Source organism: Gadus macrocephalus, chromosome 19 (assembly GCF_031168955.1).
Source record: "Gadus macrocephalus chromosome 19, ASM3116895v1".
NCBI lineage: Eukaryota > Metazoa > Chordata > Actinopteri > Gadiformes > Gadidae > Gadus > Gadus macrocephalus.
This window is the reverse complement of record NC_082400.1, coordinates 6,003,081-6,025,278: the sequence shown is the minus strand read 5'-3', so window position 1 is coordinate 6,025,278 and position 22,198 is coordinate 6,003,081. Positions and strand designations below refer to the sequence as shown.

At 42.1% G+C, this 22,198-nt stretch overlaps 2 protein-coding genes and 1 long non-coding RNA gene across 3 annotated transcripts in view; 1 reads left to right on the top strand and 2 right to left on the bottom strand.

Annotated features, from left to right (window-relative positions):
- The window catches only part of LOC132447894 (uncharacterized), a 42,887-nt gene extending 36,417 nt beyond the window's left edge, over positions 1–6,470 (bottom strand). Inside the window, exons 1-2 of the long non-coding RNA XR_009523252.1 lie at positions 6,054–6,470; positions 5,733–5,850 (exon numbers count right to left, since the gene is read on the bottom strand). This is a non-coding gene — a long non-coding RNA (uncharacterized LOC132447894). The remainder of the gene's footprint in view (positions 1–5,732; positions 5,851–6,053) is intronic.
- Positions 1,472–11,568, top strand: LOC132447890 (coxsackievirus and adenovirus receptor homolog). The gene is made up of 8 exons (XM_060038901.1): positions 1,472–1,560; positions 1,926–1,978; positions 3,394–3,563; positions 4,459–4,654; positions 5,233–5,385; positions 5,744–5,866; positions 6,464–6,605; positions 8,984–11,568. The coding sequence occupies exons 1-8, from the start codon at positions 1,517–1,519 to the stop codon at positions 9,186–9,188; spliced, it is 1,086 nt and encodes a 361-aa protein (XP_059894884.1). The 5' UTR covers positions 1,472–1,516; the 3' UTR covers positions 9,189–11,568.
- A 499-nt stretch (positions 11,569–12,067) lies between these two features.
- The window catches only part of LOC132447881 (guanine nucleotide exchange factor VAV2-like), a 48,340-nt gene continuing 38,209 nt past the window's right edge, over positions 12,068–22,198 (bottom strand). Inside the window, 13 exon segments of the mRNA XM_060038886.1 lie at positions 12,068–12,239; positions 13,706–13,782; positions 13,785–13,859; positions 15,048–15,137; positions 16,449–16,572; positions 17,063–17,150; positions 17,764–17,880; positions 18,249–18,310; positions 18,503–18,574; positions 19,431–19,558; positions 20,029–20,047; positions 20,437–20,450; positions 20,580–20,668. Coding sequence (XP_059894869.1) covers positions 12,192–12,239; positions 13,706–13,782; positions 13,785–13,859; positions 15,048–15,137; positions 16,449–16,572; positions 17,063–17,150; positions 17,764–17,880; positions 18,249–18,310; positions 18,503–18,574; positions 19,431–19,558; positions 20,029–20,047; positions 20,437–20,450; positions 20,580–20,668 — 1,003 coding nt within the window. The 3' untranslated portion in view covers positions 12,068–12,191.

The window sequence follows — 22,198 nt, the reverse complement described above, 5'->3', positions numbered from 1 at the left end:
TAAGTGCATAGAAACCGTCATGTAATAGTGCCCAAAAATAAAGAAAACCACATGCTGGGGTTCTGTGTCTCCTCACCACTCTGTGTGCTCATTTATTGGCAGTCTGATTAGTCTGAATTCTGAATGCAGAGCAACATTTCAATGTTGTTGCGAGTGTAAAAAGGAGGGGGTGTTTTGTTAACAGATTTGAATGCTGGATAAGCATTCTGTGTTTGAACACAACTGCAAATGCTCACAGACTCAGAGACAGAGTGAGAAGCGAGCAGTTAGAATTGCTGAATGTCCTTGAGCACAATGGTGAATTTTGGATAGAACTGTGGACTTTGTTTCTTTGACCCACCGGTTGCAATGGACTGGCTTAAAGATTGAATGTGTGTTGTTGACAGTCTCATTCTATGTCATTTCTTACAACTGGGAACTAAGCATTTCATTTTGATTCAGAGGTAAATGCTCAGGCTGCGTTCCAATCAGTTGAAAAACACCCCCTCCCATACACCTAGAATTATTCAAATGTCGCTCTGCATTCAGAATTCAGAATGCACAAACTGCCTATAATGCAGCTACTTTCTTCACTCAGTATTTTAACTGCCTGAGTCGCTAAGTCCATGAGCATGAGTGTTTAAACACTGTGAGAGGGTGGGAGTTGAACCAAACCATGGCTGATTTACATCTCAAATGCATAAACAAAGATAACCATTTTCATGTGCACTTAACAAAGCAGCCTAATGCTTTAAATGTGTGTGCAGCACGCCACTCTCCCCGGGTATTGCCTCCTGAATAACTGGTTCCTGGTTTCCTGGTCTGGGGACATGGGGAAACCTGACACTCGTTACATGTTGAAGGTGTTCAGATCGGTGTCTGATTACATATACTGTATCAATACATACCCTTGCACTTCCTTTATTTCCTTTTATTTCATTCGGTTTAAACTCGTTGGTTAGTTATTTTTTGCACAATTTAAGTGAATAACTCAATAACACACACACACACTTTGCTTCATTATTGAGTTTTATTTAATTTGGTTTTTGTTGTTTGATGGTTGGCAGAATAATTATTTATGCTGCCAACCATCATAGTCCTCCTCAACAAGAAACGTGTTAAAATCCTTATTCAAGTATAATGGTTTTTTTTGTATTTAAGAAAATAGTAGTTTGTGTTTCTTACAACCGTATTTTTGTACTGATTATGTATTTACATTAAATACTATAAATTAACAATAAATTGTATACGTTTTATTCTAATCATCTTTTTGTAGTTTATTATTATTATCTGATATGTATAATTGTATTACTGTACTATGTGTGTAATTTTGTATTTTCATTTACCAGTAGAGATGGTGAGAACAACATAATCAGTATTATTCATGCTGTGTTAAAGCACTAAACAATACTGCAAGGTGACACCAAACCCAACAAGAAAAACAGGTGTGGCTCTCTGCCAATGGCACGGCGTTATGCTAATGATGGGGGAGTTGGTGCCAGACTCTCAGTTTGAAGCGGAAAGACTACCGACTACAATGAACGTCGGTCATACGCGCCCAATGGCTAGACTTCCATCGAGGTAACTAAACAAAAAGCCTTTACACTGTTTTAAGAATAGTAATCAAGCAATTGCATGTTGAAATTACTGTGTTAACCATGCTGTATTTGTAAAGTAAGACTGAACACAAGTGTTTATTATTTCCTTATCGCCATCTCTGTGACGCTATGATTCAGAATTAAAATCATCATTTGCACATCAAAAGTAAAGCAAAATTAGGGCAAATTGCAAGGTGTTGAAAGCGTGAAATGGCATGGGGCAGCATAGTAATTTAAGTACATATAAATATATATCTATACATTATATTACTTAATAGTTCATACTCTGTATGACCTCTACCCTCTGGATACAGTGTTCTCCAATGTACATTTTCTGTCCTGTTTCAGTTACAGTGGAATATATCTGTTCCGCGTGATATACACAGCCTTTCTTAGCACAGGTGAGAGACACACAAACACGCACACCCACCCACCCACCCACCCCACAGCTTGACAATCTGCAGGCAACAGAACGCCTTTTCCATTCTACCCAAGCCAAACTGAAGCTCTGTACTGCTAGGTAGGAACTCGCCTTTTGTGTTGCTATGGCGCACATGCTCGTCCAATCAGATAAGGCACTGAGCTGGCTCCCAAGAGGGATGCCGACCCTCTAGTGTAGCGAAAGATAGACTATGAGCCCAATTTATGATCACTGTGTACTGACTAGACGGATGAAATCGTCTCAGTGACAATGGTCATCACATTGGTTGCCTTTGAAAAAACAAAAACATTTTGTCATGTACTTTAACATGCCTAATGCTCGATCGAGGGGAACTCTTGGATAACAGTGTGTGCGCACCTATTTAGCTGTTCCCTCTGAACTCAAACATCCGCACCAATGAAACCACAGAATTTCAACCTCCAAGCCACTCTGCTAAGCTTCCCTTCATCAGAGGGAAGGTAACCAAGCTACATGAACCATGCTAGGTTCATAGCAACAACAGGTCCCTTTCACACCTACGCCTGGTGCTTGATTCAGGGCAATGTTTCAGAGCTAATTATTGTCAAAAATAGGTTGGTGTGATAATTTATACTTTAATGAGCTTGTTTACAGATGGCCACCACTGACAACTGAAAACACCAGTCTGTGTGGATGGGCAAGCTTACATTTCTTTGAGGATTTTGTCAAATTGCGATGTGATCGAGGATAGGGTCTTGATATTTGTTTGTCGTATTTGTTCAAGGTAAACAAAAAAGTGTCAACAAAACTTTTACCAGCGCCTCGGTGAATTAAACACTTTAAGAACATAACTGCACAAAAATAAGAAATATCACTTTTTTGAATAAACTGCACTATTTCGGCCAAGTAGTGAAACAATATACACCCTTGTCTCATTGTAATCCATGTTTGATGGTGTCTGTGAGGCATCTTGTTTTTCTAAATGTATTGCAGGTAGCCTCAAGGCTTCTAAAAAACTTCAGGTGGTTTTCAGATATGGTTAAAAAGCAAATAACAAAGAATAGGCTGAAAAATACGCAATTCCATGTGAAATAGCTGTGATACCAACATATAAATGACAAAAATAGACATTTGATTAGTCTCATTATACCTAGAGAAATTGCTCAGCTGCATGTCACTTTTTGACATGGTCATGAGAAAATATTTTACTGTATCATTAAGGAGCAGGGTGTTCGAGCATTTTGCTCAAGGATACCTACAGATTAGCTGCGGACATTTCCGTTTGAACCATTTAGCCTGGTAGTCAAACAGCCTAACCGCTACACCATCCTTGCCCAGCACAAATTATTCAATGGTTCCTACTAGGGCTTAAAAGATACCTCCCCCATGGTGTAATGCGTCTCTATGAATGTGCAGGTTTATGCAGGGCTCTGTCGCTGACCTCAGAGGGCCCCCAGACCATAAGGAGGGCCGTGGGCGACCGCGTGACTCTAGGATGTACCTACGAATGGGGCGCCTCCGACCGCGGAGACCTGGACATAGAGTGGTCCCTGGTCAGCCCCGATACCACCATGAAAGACCAAATGGTAGGAATTAAGACCTTGTTGTGTCATTTAGAAAGAACTGGGATATGCCATCTAATGTTACTGCCCTACCACTAAGCATCAAAAGGCTTGCTATTCTGATTCTATGAGGTTCTCCGTACTCTTGCTTATAGTATTTTTGCTCCACTAGATTGTGGGGCACTATAAATGGCTTGTATCGACTTTATTAGCTTAACACTTAATACAATGTTAAGCTACTAAATGTTCTACCATTGCATGTTGATTCTGTCACTAATGTGCTAATCAGTCACTACCATTTAACAGTAACAAATGCTGATGCGCTTTAGGTACCTTGAAAAGCGCTATGTAATACAATGAGGAGATGAGAAGACAATAAGACATCGCAGAAGAGTACAGGTTCGGACCTTGAGGAAATCGAGTACAATTCGGCTTGGGGTTGAAGCCCCTGCCATTAAAATACACTGCATGCATGATCATAGAGGACGTGATTAGCTTTACATTTTGTATAGGGTGGAAGGAACTATAATTTCATATTTATATTTAGTTTGATTATGTGGAGGCTTCTATTAAACTTGAATTAATGTTAAAAAAATGTACTTCAAGTAACACGTCGTTATTTTTCTGAGGAGCGTCTTTGACAAGACGTTTCATAGCAGAGACTATGCGATAGTCGCCCTGTGTTAGTTACGGAATCAGACAGAATATAAAAGTGAAAAGTTTACAGGAATAACATTCTGCATTTCAAAATGTACCATCGGTTGGAAAGTATGTAGGATGACAAAATGTCTATGAATTCCTACAGTAGCCTATATCTTTTTAAACATCTGTCATGTTCATCGAGTTTCCCAATATACTACCTATTCAACCCATCCACCAGTAAGTGTATCTCTTAATCTACTTCCCCCCATTATTTTAGCTGCTGTCCTACAGCAATGGAAAGAAATACATCCATACATCCACAGAAGGCATCGACTTCACCGCGACCGACCCCTCTAAGGGGGAAGCTTCACTCTCCATCGCGGTGCTCTCCCCCCCGCACAGCTCCACCTACCAGTGTAAAGTCAAGAAGTCACCTGGGGTGGACATGCGCAAGGTGACACTGGTCGTCATGGGTAAGACTCGACAGGGGATCGGCTAGCGTACATTCGGCAGGGAAACATGTAAATCTTTGAAATATTTTGCATGCGTCCGAGGAGGCTGTACTTTGTGGTAACCATCCAAAAGGTTCATAGTATGATGAAGTGGGTAGGGCTAGGTTGCTTATTTTGTGTATTAGCAGTGATTCATTATTTCTTTCTGGAAAACCTCCAAACTAGTGCAATTAAATGTAGGCTTTCTGTTCACATTTTTATTAATTATTACCAATTAAGGATGCAAATTAATATGCCCTAGCCTAAATATTTCCATTTTTAATGAGGTCAGCTTGACACATGGATAGGCCTATAACAAACAATTGATCTATGCAGTTCCCTTGAGTCGTTTATTAACATTTAAATCATGGCTACAGCGTTCCAACTGAAGGTGTCTGGTTGATTTTTTAGGATAGGCCTACCTGTAAATTGAGGTCAAACGGAATCAGCATCTGCAATTGTATTATTTTAAGAGCATTCAAAAAAACTTGTGCATCCGTGTGCATCCGTGGAAATGGAATCAGCAGGGGAATTGACTTCTAATTGAAATTTCATTACAGAAAAGCCCTCCGTGCCAAAGTGTTGGAAAGAGGTAACCAATTCTCTGGCAGAGTCGCTCTCATTGCAATGCAAGTCCTCGAAGGGATCCGCGCCATTAAAATACACGTGGACGAGAGGGCGGGGAAGCCCGTTCCCGCAAACACTGACACAGAGTAAGTCTGACCTCTGCTGGTTTGATACCGCAACAAGGCCTAGGTATATTCAAAGAAAGTTCAGGCTATTATCTGTGGTGGTGATTAAGTTATATTTCGTCTGTGTTTGCCTCTCTCTCTCTCTCTCTGCCTCTCTCTCTCTCTGTGTGTGTGTGTGTGTGTGTGTGTGTGTGTGTGTGTGTGTGTGTGTGTGTGTGTGTGTGTGTGTGTGTGTGTGTGTGTGTGTGTGTGTGTGTGTGTGTGTGTGTGTGTGTGTGTGTGTGTGTGTGTGTGTGTGTGTGTGTGTGTGTGTGTGTGTGTGTGTGCGCGCGTTGTTGTTGCGTGTCTGTGTTGCCTGCTTGCGTTACCTTATCTTCAGACGGTGTGACCGGACAGCTGTTGATCCGAAACTATTCGCTGAGCCTGGCGGGGCTCTACCGCTGCACGGCCTCCAACGACGTGGGGGAGGAGCAGTGCACCATCCACCTGGCGGACGAAAAACGTATGCGCACGCGCTCACACACACATGCTACGAAGTACTCTCCGACATAATAAATCAGCTTGATACACGATTAAACACAAACTATGAACATGTTTAAACGATTAGAATATAGTCAGTTAATATTGGATAGACATTAGCTATGTTATTTCTTCTTTCTTATTCATGTCCCTTAAATTGTATATTTTACCGAAAACGTCGCTGCTTGCTGTCTGAGGAAAACGTTTCCTGCCCCGCAAACTTTTAAGCTAATGAGCTCGCTCGAGCTACAAGGGGAATTTGAGCTCGACCAATGTGAAGGCCCGGTGGGGTTGTCGACCAATGAGAAAGCCTGGTGACGTACGAAGTACTGGAAAGTCAACTAGAAAAGTAGGCCTTCAGATTTCTTTGCTGAAAGTGACTTCAGTAATCGTCAAAAAGTTGCTCAAATTATTAAGAATTGCCTATTAAGAATATAGGCAACTAATTTACTTCAGAAGTTCATAACTCGTTAATCCTGACTATTGATATACCTATTCCCCCTAATAATGTGCAAGGTTTCGGTAAATACGTTAGGTGGGATGGTGGTGAAGATTATGTAACAAGCAGTTGGTCCTTCAGCGCCGAGCCGAGCTGGGGTGATTGTGGGCTCTGTGGTGGGCTCCATCCTGCTCATCACCCTGCTTCTACTCCTCCTCTGGCTCCTGCTGTGTAAGCTCAGCGACCGCCGCCGCAAACAAAAGGAGTTCTCCAATGAAATAAGGTAGGCGTAATTGTACAGGGGGTGGTTACAGTGGAAAAGTTAGTGCCGAGTGAGAAATATTCGCAATTTTGAAAACTTGAGTGAAACAAATTGAAAAAGCTTGTGTAATTGTATCGATAATGTCTATAATACATTTACATAGTTTTTATACATTTACATAGTAATATGGCACACGCATGTAAAAAACATATTACACACGCACAGTAGGCCTACAGCAATTAACTTATAATGGAAAAAAGGGTTATAATAGAAAGCCGTCTGTATAGCAGGCCGATCACTCTCTTGTGGTAAGCACTTCTATGGTGTTTCCAACATCATAAGCGAGCACTCAGTGTTCAAACAAAGACTGAAAAGTATAAATGATTTATTACTGCAAAAAGATTTTTTTACAGCCAAAAAGCATAAGAATTCCTACAGCATAAAAATTAATAAATCAGTTAGACCTACATTTCTTTATAGGCCCAAAGCTGTCAACACACTCGCCTGTCTTTCCATGAGCAATAAATACATAACTATACGCCAACTAAAATGTGTTATTTCACAGATACTGTGTTTCATATCGTAGCAAAACCCCTACAGAGCCACTGAAATATGTCCTTAATGTTTAATGAAGGGAAAATTGATTTTCATGTTGCAGTGCTTTAGAGGATTTTTCCTAAACGCATTTCGTAAAAGAATCCTCAGAAATGTGACCCCTCTGTTAATGCTTATATAGGCCTGATCATTATTGACATTTTCAACTGTAATGTTTTTGTGTTTGAGTTGGTTTATCGGAAAAGGAACACAATTTCACCCCGCTGGAGTAAATACTGTTCAAACCAAATGATACTGGATCCACACCAAACCATAATAACTGTATTAACAAACAGAACTATTAGTTTATCATTGAAAGTTATACTCCAGTGAGGTCCAGAGTTGGTAGAACTCTACCTGTTTGTTCTGAAACCAGAGTGTAGAAAGTAATAAACGGTGATCCAGGTATGGGAGGACTGAAAGGTTGGAGAAATTAAAACTAGTATGAGGAGTTGGGAGAGCCGCATTTAGAAATCAACTGGAAAAGATCTTCTAGGAGGAAGAAAGTTGAAGGTGCAGCAGTAGTATTTATCTTCTGACACAACTTGAGAGAAATCAAACTAATCAAAATTGTGTGTGATCTCTTTTAACAATGATTACAGTGATTCATCCAAATTGTGTGCGATTTTCTTTTAACAATGATTACAGTTAATCAGCATCCAATCATACCAAATTGCCACCAGTAATAATTTCTGAAATAACTTACACTGAATGGATTTGTGGAGCAACTAAATTATATAGCAGATGTCTAATACCTTATTCCCAGACCATATGGATGGAGGCACTGCACTATTATTTTCTTCTTCTTTCTATCTTTTCCAAGGATCGGGCTCATTCTGGTTATGAGATGCTCCATCTGGCGTGTTGAAACACAATCCACAAACAACACTTCACAGGGTTCTGAGAATAAAAGGCCTACTGGCCATTTTTCCCACCTTCAGAGATAATTCATTGTCATTTCTTGCAAATGATGTGAATAGCAAGCAGGTGTTAAAGTTGACAAACATGATAAACTGCAAGGCGCCAGATTTGAAGAGCGTTTTTGGCAGAAGCCTAGCAGCCTGTTGTGTGCAGAAGTTGCATTCAGAAAAACACGCATTGACAGCCAAGGCTAGAATGCTGATAATACTGTTGACATATGTAGATGGAGTGTGTTATTAAGAACAGCTTGCAGAACCAAGCTGCTCTTCTTAATAATAAACAGCAGACGAGACAGTAAAAATCATCCTCATTGGAAGCCAACGGGATGGATATGAAGATTTATAAAGGAGCTGCTGTCTCCCTGCTGTCCAACATCAATCTCCAAATCAGATTAGGGAGACTCCCACTTTCTTAATCAGTGGAAGTCTTCTTCATTGGGATGAGAAATGGAGAGGCAAATAGCTTCCAACAGTTAACATTTACCACCAGATTCAGCAGCCACATGCAGATTTAAAATACTGATATCAACATTAACCCCGGGGCAAATTGCTTTCTATGATTAGGGGGCAAGATAGTGAATGAGTGGTTGGGGTGTCCGACTCTGCTGTCTACCGGCAGGCCTCCTAGAGCCAGATGCCTCCTCTTTACCTGCTCCTTAAGGATGGGACATCTGAAAGCAATGCACGTCACTTGAGGATCATCTCAATGTTTGTATAATGAGGCTGGTAATCCATAATACATGTTAGCGGGTAGCCGTGAAACCGGTCTCGACATGAGACATTTTCCGTCCATGTTAGTTATTTTGGTTTTCCCTGTAGATCATTACAGAAATAGTAATTTGGCTCTTGGATCTGTTCTGATCCACTGTTGTTTTGTTCTCAAAGGGAGGATGCTCCCGCCCCAGAGAGCCGACCTACCAGTCGTTTCACCAACAGAAGCACCAGCCAGTACCGGGGGGGCAGTTACAGCCATGTATCCAGGCCAGAGCCTTACTTTATTGGGGACAGCGAGTTCACTTCCCCCCAATCCACCACCAGCCCTGGAAGCACAACTTTCAGCTATTCCGCCAAGTACGGAGATGTGGTATGATTAGGGCACTTATGCTGCCCTGGTTCCCCAAGAGGAACTGTGTATTTACACGTGTATTACTAATTTAAAGTTTTTACATTAAAAATAATGGAGCAAGCATTTATTAGAAATAAAATGTGCTTTTTTTCTACATGTTTCAACACTGTGAAATCCCATATGCATATGAAATATATATAAATAGTTTTCGTTATTATCCATATTAGTGAACTAATTAAACTACACACTTAATAATTATCTTTGGATCACCATGCCTTTTTGAGCCAACGCTACACAGAAAGTGCCTAGTTATGTGTGTGTATTAAATATGAATATTCATAATTGAAAATGTGTGTCTTTTTTTGATTCGTAGTTCGTCATTTGACACACAAACAGGCTTCGAGCAAAAAAACATTAAATCCCATATATAGACAAAAAACAGAAATATTTATTTCATCATAGACGTCATTTTTGAAATACTCAACCATTCAAAAAAATTTACACAATTAAGTTATCTTTTTTTCCACGTTTTCATGAGGATGTACTGACGGGAGTTGAAATATCAACGGCCACATGCGATGGTCTCCTTGTTCTCCATCCACGACACAAACAGAGACAACCCCCCCCCCCCCCCCGTCTCTCTGAGATTACATGGAGGCCTACTACAGTGTTCCACCGTCCAAAGCTCTCAAAGCTTTCTCTGAAACAAGACAAGGTGGTATGACTCGTGATCGAGGGGCAGTTGGCATTTGGAACATAAGATTATAAGACAGTCCAAGAGGCTTAGTATATCATCACGACCATCGCCTTCTTCAGGTCCATCAGTCTTGGTGAACAGTCAGTGTAATGGTTTTCAGGTTATGGTTTTGCTTGCTCCACTGGCTGTTATGTGGCGTAGTGGGGGGGATGAGAAGGGTTAGTACATTTTTCGTCTGTAATAGACTTTTGAGCTCTCGAGGAGCATCTTCAAATGAACATTGTATGGGAATTTTGAACAATTGCCTTTTAAAAAGTTGTGACTTCACTTTGACTCTGTGAACACTACATTTTATACATTAACATGATTACTTTTTTAGTTGAAAGGTTTCATTAGAAAATGCTGCATTTATATTTCCTCCCCATGAACAGCGACAGTCTGACCCTTATAGGACTGTTCAACTTCAACAACATACAGTCGTTTTAAGATTAAGAATACGTTTGAATTCAATAAATTAATCCTTTTAGCAGTTGGTTTGACCAATATCTCTAACTGGACATGTATTATTCGATGTACTGTTTCATGTCATGTTTTACTACATTTCCCAACAACAAGAAAACCTGTAAACAAGCTTTGAAAATGACATCAGAAACCACGGTCTGTGTACTACTTAACAGAGAAGTGGGAGAAGTACCCCGACATCAGAACAGGCCGAGACGGAAACTTTGACGGCACTTTGAAAAATACTGGAGAAAAAAATAAACGGATACACAAAGATGTTTACTGCTGAATATCCACCAAACCAAAGTGGGTACTTCTGCCTCCTGGGCAGTTAACTAGTTCACAGACAGTGTTGTAACTTCATGTTTAAATAACACTGGTTTCCACCAGTCCACAAGGTGCCAAAAAAAACTCAATCACACAAGGAACATGATTAATGTCATCCCACCACCACCACCACCACCACCAGCAGCTCTGATGGTCTGTAATTAAAGGAACAAACTAGAAAGACAGAATTCCATGCAGACAACAAAAAAAAATTGAATTTGGCTTGAGAGAGTTTGAGACAGTCCAGTATTTTTGTACCCTTCTTTTTTTTCTTTTGTATAATCAACAAACACATTTAGATTCTGTGCAAAGCAAAAACTGAAAAACAAGAGCATCTACATTTGAAAGAGTGGCATGGTATGAGTTATAAGTCGGTGAAAACTGCTCCAGTCCAGATGAAAACCAACACCAGGCCCGATGTGAACCACATACCGTTGTTGTTTAGACTCATAACACCGTCCCTCCATGTTTTAATCTCAGCAACCGTTCTCTGTCTATGGTTGTCCACTCCAGTTACATTTAGTACTCCGACAAGATCTTCTATCTTGTTTTCCAGGGTTTTTTTCCCTTGGAAGTGAAGCTGACATTGGTTGATAAGTGACTCGCCCCTTATTCCAGATGTTTTACAGTAGTCTTATTGGGGTCGGAGTGACTTTATAGGGGAAGAGGAGGAAGTGACAAGTTAGTGGGTTCTTGGTTAGTTGATGTTGAGTTTCTGAGAACAATGACCATTCTTCAAAGGCACTGTACTGTACATTGGTCAGGATGTGGTTGTAAGTGTGTGTGTGTGTGTGTGTGTGTGTGTGTGTGTGTGTGTGTGTGTGTGTGTGTGTGTGTGTGTGTGTGTGTGTGTGTGTGTGTGTGTGTGTGTGTGTGTGTGTGTGTACTTGCAAGAAATAAGTATTTTTTTTGTCTATCCATCGGATTTACCCCCCCAAGGCATCGCCATGACAACTAAGGCAAAATCGTCCTCCATGACAACCGAGAAACCCTCTTTTTTTCTTATTTTTTCTGCAATCCGATTATCTGCCGTTACTAATATCAGTATTTTTTGTTATACTTCAGCACAATAATCATTGGCATCTCTATTCAATAAATTATCTATACTGTACATTTAATTCTCCAAGCATAGACCTGCAACGAGGGGCAGCCTTTGTCAACGTAAAAGAACCCTGCAGCTCTATATTATGTTCAATAGCGTTCCATAAAGCCACGGCGCGACACAGAGGACGGCAGACGGTGGTCCCGCCCTCCCTCTGTGCACAGAAGTGACATTATAACAAAAAAAATACAAAAATTGAAAAAAAGCGAAGCCGACTCACAAAACAATTTGGTAGAAACGCTCACTGCATTTAAAGGAGTATCCAGCAAAAAAAAGTTGCCTTTTCTCTTTTTTTATCCATTGAGTTGAGTTTCCTGGGCGGACCTCCTTGGCCTGTCTAACGAGGTGGGGGTCCAACGGAGGGAAGGGGGGGGGGGGGGGAGTTGACAGCATTTGGGTCCTACTGCACAGCCTCTTCATCCACATAGGTGGAGGGGAACCATCCGATCTGAAAGGGCAGACGGAGCAGAAACATTACTGCGCAGTACAACCAGCTGGGAAATATCCAGCCTGATTGCAGGACCATTTTGTCTTGAATATATTAGACCTGATTAAAGTCTGGGGGTCAGGCCCTCCCAGCTTGCCTGTAATATAAATAATGGCGTAGAACATAAATGATAAGGTTTCCCCACTTGTGTTTATCAGGAACTGATCAGCAACCCACACCCTAGCCGAGCTCCTCTAGGGCCTGTGTTCTGGCCTTTCCACCCTCGACTTTAAAAGTTTTGACTCTATGCCACAGAAAAACTCTAAATCTGTACTTTCCTCCTCCTCCTCCTCCTCCTCCCCTTAGAAGAACCAGAATGCCGCTTGCCTCCCTTCCCTCAGAGTTCTCACACTCCTCCGCACACTTTCCAACAGCAGGCCACAGTCCTCCTACATTTCTATTTCCAGAGCTCTACGCTTCCTCCAAGGAGCTAAATCCAGACTGTGTCAGCATCCTCCATCGAATGTTCCAACACATTCCGGTCCCTCCCTTTAAATGAGTTCCAGAGTGCACAGGGCATTGGCCGCTTTCCTCCCATGTTCTCCAAGATACTTTGGCTGGTTGCACCGGAAACACAGACCAGGAGTATTTTGGGATAAATTGCAAGTTAGATCGAGGTCTCTCAGCTTCACTCCTAAGCGTTGGACGGTGCCAGTGATGTTTAATGTCCCTTCTGCTTTGACAGAACGCTCATAAAGCGGTTGATTGCTCAAGCAAGTTTGTCTCAATCCGGATTAAGTGCTCCATGGTTTCCAGCTGTTTGATATTTAAACTCAATGTGTCAGTCAATGTTCTTTTGGGTTGTATTTCCGGTTGGATTGTGTTGAAGTACACATGCCAGAAAATGACTTGCTTTTTCCTTCTAAATAGTCTGATTAAATTCATTTAACCCAGCCAATCTGGAGGAGATCAGCGTTTGAGGTTGTTTATCAGCTTTCCATAAATGTGAGATTGAGCTCTCAACTCGATCCTTATCAAGTGCCTTTCTATGCATGTGAAACAAGTAATTAAAACAATGTTGATTGCCTTACCACTTATCATACAGGCAGTGATCACACAACAGATATGGTTCTACTTGCATAACAAATTCTTCATTTTATAGGGAGACGGTTATTCTCGGTGGGGGGGGGGGGGGGACTGTTTGATGGAAGTGCTAATAAGAAAATAGTTCAATATAGCTGTTCTCCTTGCACATCTAAAAACTGTTTGCAGGTTGTACTGTACTTAGGAAAACTAAATTTAGGAATGTTATTCAAAGAAAATCGTTTAGTTTTCCTTGGAAGCCTAAGAAGAAAGTTTTGATTCTAAGATTATTGTTTTCAGAAAAATACTCAAGTTTCAAAGACTGAATACTGTTTAAGGTTGTACTCAGAATAATTCTTAAGTAACAACTTTTTAAGGTATGATCTTTTGGAGGTGGTACTCACTCTGCCGTTGGCCTCTCCCTTCCACCAGCCCTGGTCTCCGCCGATCTTGCTGTAGATCTTGACGATGTCCCCTCCCGAAGCGACAGCTCCCTCATGTCCCGCGCCGCAAAGTTATACCTGGCCACCGCCGTGTTCACCACCCGCGGCGTGAACACTGGGACGCAAGGTCACACAAAGGTCATGCAAGGTCACCATGGTAAAGTTCAGTTGACAAAGAGTTTGACATCTTAAGGTGTACATGTAAGCGTTTCTCCTCGGAATGTTTATAGATGCGTGTCATTAATAAAAATTCTGAGCATTTTGCGGACACTAGGGTTCGAAACCAGAATCTTTCACTTGGGAGTCAAACACCCACACCCATTTATCAGCTTTTGAATTAAACTGGTATGCTGACAGTTACATAACATCTAAAAACAGCTTTATCCCTTTAATACACACAGACAGTGCTACTTATGGAGAGGTGTTAGCGAGACTAATCACAAGGTACAGATATCTAGTTCATGCAAGTCTCGCACTTAAGATAAAGTCAAGGAGCAAGGTAACTTTGGCAGTCGGGATTAATGATCAAAGATTATCCAACCGAATGTCAGTTTTTTATTTAAGCAGGTCTAAAATAAGTGCCAGAACATGTGGAGGAACGTACGCGCGGAGAACAAACTCACGCTGCGACAGTATGAGAGGGAATGGTCTTTCTAGCTCCTGATTTGATTGCTGCCCGACACCCTGGGTGTAGACGTGTATGGGGAACGTTCTAGATAATGAGCTGGGCTCCATGGGAGTGAGAGCTTTGATGAGACCAGCAGCACACAGAGACAGAGAGAGAGGGAGGAAGAGAAAGAGAGAGAGAGAGAGAGGGAGAGAGAGAGAGAGAGAGAGAGAGAGACAGAGAGAGAGAGAGAGAGAGGGGGGGAGAGAGAGAGAGATGGGGGGGGAGAGAGAGAGAGAGAGAGAGAGAGAGAGAGAGAGAGAGAGAGAGAGAGAGAGAGAGAGAGAGAGAGAGAGAGAGAGAGAGAGAGAGAGAGAGAGAGAGAGAGAGAGAGAGAGAGAGAGAGAGAGAGAGATAATGATACAAATACAGAAAAGCTAAGGGGCAAGAAATAGAATGAAGCAAAAAAAATAAAGAAACCAAATAAAATGTAAATAAAAAGGAAAGAATCAAAACAAAAAGAAAACACAAAAAGAAAGATAGACCAAAAACAAAAAGATGGGCAGGGAGCTAGGAAAGAAAGAAATGGAGGAGAGAGAGAGAGAGAGAGAGAGAGAGAGAGAGAGAGAGAGAGAGAGAGAGAGAGAGAGAGAGAGAGAGAGAGAGAAAAAAAAAAGGAGAGGGGAGAGAGAGTACCTGACCAAAAGGGAGCTGAGCTCTGAGAAGAGGAGAAGTTGAGACCTTGCGGGCTGAGGAAGGAGAAGTTGTAGGAGGCGCATGAGGCTGCTGGGAGGAGCAAGGAGCACCAGAGGAGGAGGAGCAGGAGGAGCAGGAGGAGGAGCGCCAGAAGAAGGGGACCAGACAGCAGGAGGAGGAGGAGGGGCAGGAGGAGAAAGCAGAGATATAAGAGCCATTATGCTAGGGAGGGTACAGTCGCCACAAAGCCCACGCAGACACACACACACACACACACACACACACACACACACACACACACACACACACACACACACACACACACACACACACACACACACACACACACACACACACAACCACACTCCTGCAGCTAGCACAAGCGCATGTATTCCGTCGGTATGCCACAGGTTGCTGTGGCAACAGGCCCCAGAGGGAAGAAATTAAAAGAGATGGCAACACCCCTAACCCCACACACAGCCCTCTCTACCGGTCCACCAAATTACCTCCATTCAGAGAACTATTAGTACACTATATGATCAATAGAGGACCTGGTAGTCGAAGTAGTCAAAGACAGTTTAGTAGTCGAGGAAAGTTTAGACTTGTATATACAAGCTTATAATAATAATAATAATAATAATAATAATACAATTTCATGGGAATAAAAATAATTTTGTGTCTTATTTCAATTCAATGTCTCGTGGGTAATTACGTCATTTAAGAAGTTGATACTCAAATGTTGCCTGTTCCTGTAAAAGCAAGGATTCAAAAGGAGGCAGCAGAGGTTAAGAGCTACAGCAAGCGATTAGCGTTTAGCCTAGCTTATAGACCAATCTTCCCGTTGTGCTGTCATGCATGTTAGACCGTTTCTAGACCATGGGAAGATGCACAAGAAGATGCCAAGTAGGCTAGCTAGTCATTCTTACTGAACCATGTCTTAATTTTCCTCCTAAGGCTCTATAAATGCATCTTATGCATATTATGTACTTGACTAAATATATACCATAATCACCTTCAGATAATAAGGGCCATGATCTACTGGAAGTACAAAAATTATCATCAATAATTGATAGACGGCTTAATAAATAATGGGTGCATTGATGTCAATATATATAGATGGTCATTATTTTAAGACACCTACATTGAACCTGGGGTTTCATTATATTCTATTAGAATTAGAATGAAGTAATAACAAACGATAATCCTAAATAATGTTCGGCTTTGAAAACAAAAAGTATTTTTTTTCGCCACGTTTATTGCTTGTGTTTTTATGTCCAAAAGTGTTTGCAATGGTCTAGTGTGTTGTCTTGCTGTGGCCTCTACTCCAACTATCACCCGTTGGGTGCCCCGGTGGTACTGTGTGTCCTGGCCCTGGTTCTCAGGGAGGCGGAGCTGGTCTACCTGGAGAGCGGGTGCTGGTCCGGGTCAGGGAACGCTCTTTGGACTTGTAGGGATAGCGTAACGTCGTGTCCAGCAGCTTGAAGCTCTCCTTCAGGGAGTGGGCCTGGTAGTACTCCACTAACTCCTGATAACACACAGACACAACATTATAGAAGATATGGTTCGCTTCGTTCGTCCCGTGAATACATCTCAGATGGGTGTCATGGGGTCACCACAGAAAGTACAGAAGACAGTAATTGTCAGATATAATGAAATATGTGTAGGAAAGATGTGAGTGATATTATCCGCAAATAAACAACATTAGAGACGGTGTTGATGCAACATCTCACTACTGTAGTGACATGTTTGAGAGCCAAACAGGTAATTAACGCCGAACAAAACATCAATACATCCTTTGGGATTTGCGTGGCTCGTACAAATATAAGACAAAACCCGCTATCCAGCTGTTTGTTTGCCAGATGCAGGGGAAAGCGGAATGCTGTGTTCTTGTTGGGGGAAATTCTATGCTTGCTAACAACAACATTCAGCTATAGAGTCGGTTACCTTGATCAGATTTGGATGTAGAATAGGAATAACACAGATGTATATTTCATTATCCAAATTCGGTTGTTTACCAGAAGACTTTCAAATTTCTTGGCCTCTGTGATGTGAATCCAGCTGTCCTTCTCAATGACCTTGATGTGCTTCACTTCATCGTTGAACCTAAACACACACACACACACACACACACACACACACACACACACACACACACACACACACACACACACACACACACACACACACACAGTTCAAACAAGCCACAGAGGAATATCATAATCAGATTCAGAACCCTTGTATGAAGTCATCCCAACATCTCTCATATCCATCAGCGGTCCCATCAGCCCTCGTATCCTTTCCCTCTGGGACTCACCCCCCGCCCTTTTCCAGGCAGGATATACAAACAGGAAATGCGATCAAACATGCAATTAACCACGCTGTAATTAGATGGTAGTTTAGAAAGCGACTCAGAAATCCCCACAGGAATTCCTCTCTTCAGCTAAATAAAACCCACAGAAACGTGTTCTGGAATTATGCCAGCGTTCCCAGATGAAACCCGGACAATTTCTCCCCAGCAAAGATCTAGATATAGAGATCCACATCAACACAATGAAAGAGCTCCATCTACATTCATTCAGAGTCTGGAGTCTTCTTAGAGTTCTGGAATATTTCCAGAGGTCTAGAATTTTCCTTTGATTCCTTGAATCTTGAGCAACTTAAGAACTTGAGCCCAGTGAGTTCTTAAGACTCTTCCTGGGGTTTGAAGGACACTCACTTGATGCTAATGGCAAAGCGTTCCGCCTCGGCAGTGCGCTCCCTGATCAGGTAGGTCCCGCTGATGTGGGACTTCAGCAGGTTGTCTGCCTGCTGCCGCTCCATGTTCCCAGCAAACCTACATAGCAGGAGGGGGGAGAGGGCTGTTCACATGGCGATCAGATGTTTACGGCATCTTTCATGGCATCACATGACAACATCGAAAAATGGGCACCAGGGCCCGAGGAAAATGACACCTTCCTATGACATGGAGTAAGTGGATATTTCCTTCATATATTACAAACACAAAAAGGAAAGTGAAAGTGAAAGTTAAATAATATTTAAGGGAGTTCACTATTTTAGTTCTAAATGTACTGCAGCAAATCATGGTAGTCCTTCAGGAATATAAATAAAACTACACTATTATTACTCTGAATAAGGTTGCTCAGTCCCGAGAGATACAGCAGCAGGGAGAAAATACGCCCATATCCTTCACACAGAACTCACCAAGGGTAACCATAGTAGTCCGTCTCCCTTGACGACTGTCGACTAGGACACGACTGGAATGGCTGTTGGCGACAAAGCGAAAAACACAAGAGGATCCAATCATGCACACTAAAATCACAGCCATTAGTGCACAGGCAGATCATTACACACTAACACACCATAGAGGGTGCTTAAGAGGACGCTAAGGAGGAGTGGGGCTGTTCCACAGTGTTATATAGGAGACATTGTGATTGGATTTGGATGTATGTGCCTACCTTGGGGTCCAAACAGGGCTTGACGCAGGTACTGGGGAAAAAGCCGCTCTTGTGTGTCTGGAGGATTTTACCCTGGGGAAAGATAGTCAAATATATGAGCCACTTATCAGCCATATATCAGCCTTATATCACATCCAGGTACTAGCTAGATATCAGCCAGTTACCAGCCTTATATCAGCCAGTTACCAGCCTTATATCAGCCAGTTATCAGCCTTATATCAGCCAGTTACCAGCCTTATATCAGCCAGTTACCAGCCTTATCTCAGCCAGTTATCAGCCTTATATCAGCCAGTTATCAGCCTTATATCAGCCAGTTATCAGCCAGTTATCAGCCTTATATCAGCCCGTTACCAGCCTTATCTCAGCCAGTTATCAGCCTTATATCAGCCTTATATCAGCCAGTTACCAGCCTTATATCAGCCAGTTACCAGCCTTATATCAGCCAGTTACCAGCCTTATATCAGCCAGTTACCAGCCTTATATCAGCCAGTTACCAGCCTTATATCAGCCAGTTACCAGCCTTATATCAGCCAGTTATCAGCCAGTTATCAGCCTTATATCAGCCAGTTATCAGCCTTATATCAGCCAGTTGCTAGCCTTATAACAGCCAGGAGAACTGATGACATTCAGCCCTGGGCAGAATCATTTTTAAATGAGATGAAGATTATAACCACAGAACGCTATAAATAATAAATAAGTTTTTCGTGCATTCCGTATCTGTTCTATTGAAAGCGATAATATCAAATCCTGTATACAGTTATTTAATTACACTTTTATCAAAGGCGACAATGGATGGGGAGCTTTCTTTTTGACTTGGAGTTGAACACCCTAGCCAATACTCTTTCTGTGGGAAGTCAGCGAGCTGTAAGGGGGGGGTAATAGCTATGGGCGTGGGGTCTTTAGGGGGTAGAGTGGTGTTTCCCCTCACCTCCCACCAGGAGGTCTCAGGCTCCCCCTTCAGCAGCTCGATGAAGTCCCCGGTCTGGAGGGCCAGCGGGGGCTTCCCCGGGGGCGCGGGCGTGCCGTGGTAGTTCCGCACCACCACCATCTTAGGACCTGCCGGGGAACATCGAGATCAGAATCAGTCATTTGACAAACAAGCAAAAAGGGATGGAATGATAAAAAGAGAAAAAAAACTTAGTCTCACTTGACCACTAGTTTATTCATTCAATATTTCTGAACAAAGTCAGATTCATAAGACTGTTATTACAATGACAATATTAATACCTACACGTTATACATAATAATGTGTTCCTTCCTACTTACACTTTTTCAGTTGTGCTAGTACACTTAATAGACACAGCTTTGTCTCACATTCTCCGTCACAGAAAGCAAGTATTTTTGGAGTTATCTTTCGATTCAAATTCAAACTTACATTATCTTCGACTATTTTTTGGTAGGTATATTTGTCGTAAGCAGCCCATTAGAGGGCAGTATTGAGCTGTGGTAGAGTGTGGAGTCGACTTAAGGAGAAACATGAGGATACCATGGGACAGAAATAGAAACACTTTTCCACTCAAACTTACCCAACGACATCCCAGCTTCCTGTACCGCAATAAAAAATAAAAAGAACATCCAATTAGCAAACAAATCATTGTTTTTGCTGTGCCATGGCCAATGAACATGAACATCATAAGAAAGAAGGAAAAAACTGAGCATAAATAGAGAGCGAGAAAGAGAGATAAAAAAGAGAAAGCAAGAGTGAATGAGAGAGAGCGAGAGAGAGCGAGTGATAGAGGCAGAAAGACACATGAAGAGAGGCAGGGCCAGACAGAAAAGTGGAGAGAGATGAGAGAAAAACAGTGCAAGGGAAGTTTTAGAGGAGAAGGCAGAGAGCAAGAAAGGGAGAGGGAGACAGTCTGACATAAACAGATAGACAAGTGACATCCAAAAGTTAAGTACACTGAAACTCTTAAAGTATGGAATCCACTTACCAGATCATGGGGATCTGAAAGGAGAGAAAGGGGAGAAGAGTTAATGGTGAGAAAGCTTCCCGTTGACTCATTTCTCGGTCAGTCTGTCTGTCTGGTGTACGAGAGGACTCTGTCTGTCTGTCTGTCTGTCTGTGGTCACTTACTGATTTTACAGATGGTGATAACTTCCAGGCACTCCTTGTGTGCACCTGTGCCACAATGTGCACAGAAATAGCCCTGGTAGAAGATGCCCCTGGATAGAGCATGTGCACACACACACACACACACACACACACACACACACACACACACACACACACACACACACACACACACACACACACACACACACACACACACACACACACACACACACACACACAGGCAGAAGAAATTAAAGATACAACCGTTAGTATAACAGACCATTATGACAATACATAGTAGGACACATTCAGTACTACTGTCAATTAAAACACACAGGAAATAAAATATACACAAAATAAATAGTTGAAGTGTTAAATACCCGTACAGTACTCTTCATAGAGAAACACATCGTAGGACATGTTGCAGACTTTCGTAAATATAATTAAAAACATCTTTCTAGCTATAATCACATCCTATCCACCCAGCGTTTTGATCTAGTACTACAGGAATAACAGCACTCAAAGAACTATAAGTTTACATATCAGTGTGTCCCAGAATACCTCCTGTATGCTATGTCCTACACTGACTCTGGGGTTGTAACTGACTCAGTAATAAGCAGTGGTAGGCGGCGCAGCACTAGCGTTTACCAACATTGCAGATAGAGGTTAAAGCAGAGCCACCGAGCTGATGGGTCAATACGCAACATGCCGTTTAGAATGCAAACAGTTATGGAGGTCAGGGTGGCACTCTACGTGACCAAAACTCCATTTCCCATGAGGCCAAGCTTGGTTCGCTTGGAATGGAGGTTGAGCAGGGATGGTAAAGGGTTTGGGAGGGAATTTGTGGCATGTAAATATATTTTGCTTATTAGTGTACTTTTATATGCATTATTTTTTAAGGGTTTTAGCCTTAATCATATGCATACTGTTTTATTGTGTTACAAATTCACTCCTTAAAGGTTGGGTATGGAATTCTCTATTGCGGCCATTATTGCAAAATTACTTGAAATCCTTATCATAACCCACTTACAGCTCTGAGTTAGAAGTACTGACATGAAAATTAATCAAGTCAATCATCTGTGGAACGGGCAGTTCTCGAAAAACTCCAGCCAATGATTTCCAGAACCACCGAGTGGCATTGGACAGTAAGTACGTCAATCAAGCGGTCGTACTGCACTCCCCCTCCCCCGCGCGTGACCCCTTCGTGCACGTACTCAAAGCTCGTGACCCAGAGCAAGCTTCTGTTTGTTGTTATCCTGCGGTAGCTACTGGAGCTAGCTAACTAGCTAATCCACATTTGGACCTAGCACTAGAAGACAACCCTAAACTCCAACCTAGCTAGCCTGGCTCGCTCTCGCGCATCTGTGGTCGCGCTCGTGCATGAGTGCGCGTCCAGACACCTGTGAGATTCCCTGTTAAATGACGTAATCTGACGTAACGAACGAATCAAAACGAACGAATCAAACAAACGAATCGTTATAGTGAACTGAACTGAAAGAACTAGTTCCCGGAAAAGAATAATTTTGCCCATCCCTAGCGTCCATGTACATGGAATGGGTGGAGTCATAGTCAGCGTTGAAGGAGAGGGGGTAGGACCATTTGAGTTGTGTATTTTCAAAATCTGCTGGCGTTTCGCAATC